We start from the raw sequence: 8645 nt of genomic DNA, 5'->3' as shown, positions 1-8645 counted from the left end.
AGGTTACAGTGGTCAAATTAGGCCCTTCCGGCATCTCTCATCTCCAGTCTCTGTTGGCCTCCGCCGCCTCTCCATCCTCTTCGAATCCGATCCTTTGGTCCCTGAAGGGCTTGCCCTTCGACTCGTCGCCGGACGCCGGTCTCTTGTCCAAGCAGGGAGGACGCGACCCTCCTCTCATCGGCCGACGGCGGTGCATTCAGGTACGCCTTTCTCTTCCTCTCTAGAATCCACTTAATCCCCCCTCTCGGTATCGCAGATGCTGTCATATAGAATCGACGGTTCTTGAGATGTCTTCTCCAGTTTTGAGATGCGAATCAAATCTCCCAGCAACCATTCAGTAAGGGGAAAAAATGCAATGGAAGAGGATGTCTTCTTGATATGCCTTCTCCCGTTTTGAGATCTCTTATTCTTCTCTTCGCCTCTGCCGTCTCTCCATCCTCTTCCAGTTTTGCGGCTAGGGTTCCACCGGCAACCATTCATTAAGGGGAAAATGCAATGGTTCTTGTATCTATGCCTGATGCTTTGCATAAATTATATTGAATAGGAAACATCCGAAGCATTACAGGAAACATCCAAAGCATTTCTTATATTCACGTTATATTATGGAAAGATGTTTAAATTCATAAATGTTTATTAATCAGTTATTTTTCTTATTCCTATGTTAGTTAATGAAAAAGTTTCAGAAGAGATACTGAGATGCTGAAATACTGATGGATTTGCTCACAAATTTATATTATTGATGATCTGATACCAAAAAATTTAGGGCTAATCTTCTTCATAAAAGAAAAAAGATTTGAGGGCTAATCAGACCATTTGAGATGGCAAGAAGATGAGTGCTTGAATCAAAGTTGATTCTAGTTAAAATGCAATTTTCTGGTTTTCTTTCTTCCCGACAGGGGCGGCCCAAGCCTTAGGCGACCTAGGCGGTCGCCCAAGGCCCCGGCTCGAGAGAAGGCCCCGCGACGGCGCCTACGCTCTACGCCTCTACCCTCCCATCTCCCGCTCCTAGCTAGTAGCTAGCTACAGACTACATCAGAGGGTAAGGCCGCAGCCCGCAGGATGGCAGGAGCCAACGGCTACCTCGACAAGACGCGGGTCGCCGGGTGCTCCACTGTCCACTCCTCCTCTCCCATCGGCCATGATGCCATCGCCCATCATTCCTCTCTGCCCTCTGGCTCTCTTTAAAATCTTCATCCTGCTCCTGCTCCACTCCTCCTCTGCTCCTCATTCCTATTTCCTCAATCCTCTTCTACTCTGTGTCTCTGTTCGACTGTTCCGTGAAGGTGAAGGTGTGACTGCCTGCCGGCTGCCGCCTGGGTCGTCTACTCGTCTCCTCCTCGCCTCCCCCCGCGTGGCCGCGCCTCCGCCAGTCCGCCTCCCCGCCTCCTCGGGCCCCGGCATCCCGCGACCGTCCCCGCCTCCCCGGCATCCAGGCGGTCCCGCCGCCCGCGACCTCCTCGGCTCCTTGCCTCGCTCCCGCCTCTCGGGCCCCCGGCTCTCGTGAGGCCGTGACCCCGTCGCCCGTCGGCCCGTCCGGCTCAATCCAGCGAGCCGGCGAGCTCGTCTCCTCCGCCTGAGCGCCTCCCAGTCCCCGGACCCCGCCCGCGGCCTGTGCCGTCAGTCCGTCACTCCCGTGAGCCGTGAGCCCGTGACCTCCTCCGCTCCTCGCCCGCCCCCGGCCCCGGCTCCCGTGAGGCGTGAGGCCGTGACGACAGACGGCGTGAGCGTGACCTCCTCGCCTCCCTCCCCGGCCCCGGCTCCCGTTGTCCCGTGAGTCCGTGACCCGTCACCCCGGCGGGCCCGGCCGTCCCCTCAGCCCTCCCGTCCGTCTCACTGAGAGTGACACTGACAGTGACTCAGTGGGACTGTGGACTGTGGTCTGTGGGTAGTGGGCCTAGTGGCACTGTAGCACTAGCACAAGCTGCACAGCATATGGTGTGATCCTTCTAACCCTCCTTTTGTTGTTTGATTATATTTTCGACATCCAGTGTTTAATTTCCCTAATTTTATTGCAATTTCTATAATTTTGTTACAATTTTTCTCTTCTATTTTTTCTCTTTTATATTTTAATTTGTTTGTAGTAATTATCTTAATTGTTTTGTTTGGTAATATAATTTTTATATTCAAATGTCTAATAGAAAATATGAATGTGGATATGAAAGTATTTTATACTTATTAAAAATTTATTATTATTATTATTATTATTTTAAAAAAGGCCTCATTTAGTGAGTTCGCCCTAGGCCCCCAAATGCATTGGGCCGCCCCTGCTTCCCGATACAGTGACAGGGTGAGACCGGTACGGGGCATGGTACCGAGACTGCTCACCTTTCTGTCAAGAATGGTGAAGATGTGATAAACCTTGAAAAGGATTAAAAGGTTGTTGGTGAATCGTATGTCTTGGATGCTCATCCATCCAACAAGGCTCATCCATCCACTTTCTCACTGCTGAAGAAGGCCTGCATATTTTTGTTTATCAGACAATAAAGTATTACAAAGAATTTGTTATTTGCTCTTTTTAACATGTCTGTTTAAAAAATAATATAGATGTCTCAACAAAGAACTGACTTCCCTCAACCCTTCTATTGAGAGGTTTCACAGACAAACACAAAAGTATTATATAGATTGTTTTAACTGGAACTGATTCCCCCCATTCCCTGGCTTCTTTCTGGATCAGCGACATAGAGACTCCTCTAGCTAGTGGAGACTAATGTTTTTGCTGAAGTGATAAAATTTTTGATGAATATGAGAATCATCCTTTGGGCAACATTATCAAGTAGAAAAGCAGCCTTTATGTGAATTCTTGGTGGTTAGCATGTCAGGGGAGAAAAGACTGATGGTTACAGAGCATGAAAAGGAATGTTCAAACTCAAACTCGAAGAAGAGGACAACAGGTTGATGTGATGTGAAGAAAGTCATCAGTTGCTAAAGTTCAAAGCTACCTTTTTCTGAGAGGCTGATGAAACCTAGTTCTTTCGTGTATTTACAGTCCTAGAGTATTTACCAGTTTATAAGGTTGAAGCCTAAGGTGGACAGAGGATGGATAGGAGACTGAACTAGAGGGGATGGATGGATAGGAGATCAATTGCATATTTTGATGTATTTATTTGTGTTCTCATGGCATTATGTCTATAAAAAGAAATTCTTAATTGATAAGAATAACAAGGTAGCAACTGGGAGGTGTAATTGAATAAAAATGTTCCTAGATACATGGACATACAATGTAAATTGTATCTGAAAAGTTCTGATGCAAATTTGAATGGTTAAGCTTTTTCTTATCGTGTGATCTGCAATTGTGTATAGCATATTTGTAAGATAAATGAAAGAGACAAATTTGTCAGTATATTTGGAAGGACTTATTTTACACTGCTATCAGATCCAGTTTTTCATATTATAACATTTTGTTCTTCTTTACTTTGATTCCATAAAAGCTAGAAGTTCTGTAGGATGAAGTTAGATATAGGTTTTGACTATTGGGCATTTCAACCTCTTCAATTGTTCCACGTTTTCTCTTCAAAATGGTATCTTTTTAGGCTCCCCCTAGCTCTTATGCACACACATACACAGGGACTCGCATAGTGGCAGGCATTCTTGTTTCAAAACTGATGCTCTGATGACTACTATGCCATTTGATTCCAAAATTTGCTGCACTAATCTAATTTTTGACATTTGGCAGTTCCATTTCATGAACATCAGCTTTTGACTTCTATTTGTCATTTAGTAACTCTTCTTCTGGTTCCAATTTCTTGTTTGATAAGCAACATTTAATTTGTTTTCTTGCCTCTTCTATTTGTCCATGCTTCAGATTTTAATTCTCATAATAGCAGTTATTGCGTCTGGTGCCTTTTTACCTGGTATGCAATTATTGTGAGCAGATGTTAAAAAATATCTTCAGCAACACATGGAGGAATGGATTTCTTGCACCAGAGTACAGAAAAAGGGCAGTTTCATATGTTTGTAGAAACAATTTTCATGATGGACAGGTAATATTCTACTGCCGATTTATAGTTACTGATTCTTTTCTATTCTTTATATATTTTTGTCCTATGATAATTACTTTGTTCACTTGTTTATGGGGAACTGGTGAACACTTCCTTTTAAGAGAAAAGGGTTACCATATTACTTGTTTTTATCTATGTTGTATTTCACCCTAGCAGTTGTTGCATGGGAAGAAAGAAAAGGTTAAGGGAATAATGCACCATAATATTGCATTGGATAGTGAGATTCCAGAGCAGCATCCAACACCCTTTTGTGGAAGTGCCCAACCACTGAAACACATCCAGCTTTCCCACAAGTTATTCACATCATAGACCTTCATATGCTAGAGACCTTTTTTGGTAGAAAAGTGTGCAAAACTTCCTTTTGCCTAACACACTTAAGTATTTTAAAGTACTGCTGATAGCTATCAATTTCATCGGAGGTAATGACCCTATCTTAGATGTTGTGTAGTTGCTTCAAGGTTCTATTCCATATTCATGTTACCTTAATATGATCCAGTAAATAAACCATGAAGTGTAACAAAATTTTGTTATAAATAAGCTTATAAATACATGTGGTGTTTTTCTCTTAGATGAATGTGGTGTTGTTTCTTTTAGCCCATATTTGGTTGTTATGAAGGGTAATTAAGAATTGGACAACCATTCCAGGAAACCCATTCATAGGAATCATCAGGAATGATTAGTTTGATTCCTGTGTTTGAATAAGTCCACATAAATCCCTAGAGAATGAAATAAACCCGATAGGATATAAAATAGTGCATAATTATTAATATATCAATGATTCAATATCACTATTAATATTAACATAATATTATTATCATTATTTATTAACAATATCATATCATGATAATGATTATCTAAATAATATAATGTAAATAAAATAATATAAATGTATGATTTATAATTATGAACTATATAATTATATGAATATAACATGCTATATTATTATTGTTATCAAATATTAGTAAATAGTAATATTATTAGAGTAATTATAATAAAAACAATGCAAACATAAATAATATAATATATGATATAATAATATCATTATAATATTATAATTGCCGATAACACATATTATAATAATTATAATAATATTGTTGGAACAATATAATTTAGTAATATAATCATACTACAAGTAATAATATATTATCAAACATAATATATTATTAAAATGATGTATCATATAAAAATTGATAATATTATGTTAAATATAACAATATTATTACTCCTATAACCATATATTAATCTTTCAATACATTGTTTTATAATTAATAGTATTTATTCTGTATTACATATTAATATAATATTATATTGTATAAGATTATTATACAAATATTATTACTGTAATTAATATTATTATGATTACAAACAATGCAAATGGAAGTAATATAATAAATAATCTAATAGTATGTTTTATATCATGTTAAGAATAAAATATATTTACTAACAAGATAGTAATAATAATATTATAATTATAAGAACATAGTTGAATGATTCATAATATATATCATATAAAATATGGGATAATATTATCATTAATAATATATCATGAAATACAGTATATTATTAATGTAATATATAATCTCAATATAATATATGATATTATATATGTAATATTATTTTAAATATTATATTATAAATAATATCAATATAATATAATGTATATAATGTTTTATTAACTAATAGATAATAAATTACTGAGATATATTTTTAGGAAATAATTAATATTAATAATATAATAGATGTAAAACTCTTTTTACTGCTTTCCAAACACAAGAACCGTGACTAGGGAAAATGATACCGATGGAATCTAATACCCACGGGAATCAACATTCATATGTCCAAATGGGTTATAACACGAGAATAGACTAGATCAGAGTCTGATACTCATTCCCACCTTCTGTCAACCAAATCTGGCCTTCGTGTCTCGGCAAGAGTTAACAAGAAGTTCAATATTAGCTATTTTATTGTGGGCATGATCTACTTGGACAAATGGTGTCATTACCATTACTTATATATTATAGCTCTTTCATTGGAAGTTGGTAGCATTGGAAGGCAAACGTGTCAACAGTGTGGGCATCCCTTGTCATTAATATTAACTAGATTATTAACAGCTAAACAGAAGATATGCAAATAAGCAACTTTCAATGCTGTTGTCTCAAGAATGTGTGTAAGATATAGAGTCTGCCTGTTTATATGTGATATAATGGACCTATTAGCATGTCTGAGGGATTCAGGATAATGGATTGATACTAGTACCTAGGTCACTGGTGTATTTAAGTGATTAAGAAGAGAAATGGAGCTGGATGGTGACTGTATGTTTTGTATATATTTTGGATTAGAAAGTGTAAACACGTCATCCTCATTCATCCACTTTCTCGCTTTTGAAGTGGGTATCCATTCTTCCTTCTATCAGCCAATTAACAATTAACCTGTCTATTGAGTATTTTTAGAGAGAAGCACTACAAGGTTTTTTCAACAAGAACTGATATCACTTAACATGTCTATTAGGAAGCAGCTGTAGATAAGCATGATTTATATTATTGCAACTAGAACTGATTCCTGGCATATCCCAGCTTCTTTCCAAATCAGCCTCGTAGGGTTCCCTCTAGCTGGCGGAGACTAACATCTTTTCTGAAGTGGTGAAATTTTCAATGAGCAAACTTGAGAACCATTATTTTAGCAACTTTATTAAATAGGAAACGACATTTATGTGAGGTTTTGTTGATTAACATCAGAGTGAAGTGTAATTGTGGAGGATGACAAGTAATGGTCAATGCCAAACTAAAAGAAGTGTACAGCAGGTTGTTGTGATGTGGAGAAAGTCGTTGGTTGCTAAAATCAACATCTACTTATACCTGAGAGGATATTTAAAGTTACTTCTTTCATTCATTTACAATACTAGGACATTGATCAATTTATAAGGCCTAAGGTGGATAAATAATGGATAGGAGATTGAAGTAGAGGCATTAGATAGATTTGTGATCAACTGAACATTTTGATGTAGGTATTTGTAATCTCAAGGCAGTATTTCTGCCAAATAAAATTCTTAGTTCTATGAGAACATACCAACTGGGTACAATTGGGAAAAGGTGTACCCAGATTTATGGGGATGCAAGGGGACTGATATTTGTGATAGTTCTTTTCTAAAGTGGGAAAAGTTAAGTTTCCTTTTATCATTAGTTGCAATTGTAGGTAGAAGATTTTAAAAAGGGAAAGAAATAGATAATTGCATCTAAGGACAAAAACAACATATTTGTCTTTTCTCAAGGAGGCAGACTTGCTTAATTGGTATATGCATTTGGAAATACTATTTTACATTGCGATCAGGTCAGGTTATAACGTAATATAAGGTTTTAATCTTTCTTCTTTGTCTAGATTGTCTATGTTGCACTGACTAAATTGACTGTGATATCTTGGTCTCATAGTAAACTGTTAACTGACGCATAAACTTGACCTTGTTGATAAGTCAATTTGTATTGCACCTTAGACAAATAAAAAAAAAAAGACCTGGTGATGATCACTTTGGATTGTTCTAGCACTGTTGCTTCATATGCTTAGTATGTTATGACATCCAGTCCTTATGATATCACGGTAGAGGCTGTATTTATTGGTCCCAAGGCATGCTTGTGATGTACATTTTGTTGATCTGCCTCATTTCTTGGTCATTGTATAATGTAATCACAGAAGCAAACAAACAGCTGGTTCCCAGTGAAGATTGTCCTTTCCCGCTTCTCTCCGCTGGTTTCATAATTGTTTGCCTAAGGAACATGGAACTATTTCTTCCCTTCTCATCTAGGGGCATCTGCACTGACTCCTCATGACATTGCTGACTACAGATAATTACCATTCTAAAGTTTGCCTAAAAGGCTACGATATGGAATTTTACCTGAATAGTATTTTTATTCTTTTAGGTTCTCAGTGCCCCAAGAAGCTTCTTTGGTGTTGAAGATTTCGTGGATGATGACAACAGCAGACCATACACATACAAAAAGGAGAAGAAATCAAAGAATCCGCAAAAGCATGTTTCGTTCAAGCAGCGGACAATAGCATACATGGAGCCCTTCTCGCTTGACGTGTTTATATCCAAGCGGTTTGTTTCAGCTTCGCTCACCCACAGGGTGACATGCAAGCAGGTTGCAGTCGCAGGGACTAACTCAAAAGACATCAAAGCAGCTCTCCAGTCCAGATCAGATATACCTGCTTGCCTGGCCATTGGTCGGATCTTAGCTGAGAGGGCCAGAGAAGCTGATGTTTACACTTGTACTTACACTCCAAGAGACCGCGACAAGTTTGAAGGGAAGATACGAGCAGTTGTTCAGTCTCTTATAGATAACGGTATCGATGTTAAAGTTTATCTTGATTGATGATTTGCTGGTGCATGAAATCTTTGTTGGAGCAGTCTCAAAAAAAAAAGGAATATTGTAAAGTTGGTGTTTCTTAATTAATATTTTATCACCTTTCTAAAATAAACTTGTTCAGGATGGGTACTTCACCATGTTTGGTATCCCATTGGCAGAAGTCAGTTGGGTCTTGGGTTCAAGTTTTTTTTATACCAACCTAATTTTTGACTTGTATTGAGGGATGCTCTACATTTAGTCTCTTCCTTGGCCTTTGAGGTAATATTAGAGTTTATGATTTAAATTATCA

General features: G+C 37.8%; 1 protein-coding gene across 2 annotated transcripts; it reads left to right on the top strand.

Moving 5' to 3' along the window:
- LOC103712098 (Ribosomal L18p/L5e family protein) lies at positions 1–8645 on the top strand. Of its 2 annotated transcripts, none has more exons than XM_026806744.4 (3): positions 1–200; positions 3873–3980; positions 7910–8645. In XM_026806744.4, the coding sequence occupies exons 2-3, from the start codon at positions 3873–3875 to the stop codon at positions 8360–8362; spliced, it is 561 nt and encodes a 186-aa protein (XP_026662545.3). In that variant the 5' UTR covers positions 1–200; the 3' UTR covers positions 8363–8645. The 2 variants fall into 2 exon arrangements, with proteins under 2 accessions (XP_026662545.3, XP_088562485.1); XM_088706359.1 differs by having other exon boundaries at positions 61–200; positions 3803–3980.

This window comes from Phoenix dactylifera, chromosome 11 (assembly GCF_051530095.1).
Source record: "Phoenix dactylifera cultivar Ajwa chromosome 11, Ajwa_hap1_PhDact_Kaust_v1.1, whole genome shotgun sequence".
NCBI lineage: Eukaryota > Viridiplantae > Streptophyta > Magnoliopsida > Arecales > Arecaceae > Phoenix > Phoenix dactylifera.
The sequence above is the reverse complement of the archived record's forward strand: the minus strand, read 5'-3'. Positions and strand labels throughout refer to the sequence as shown.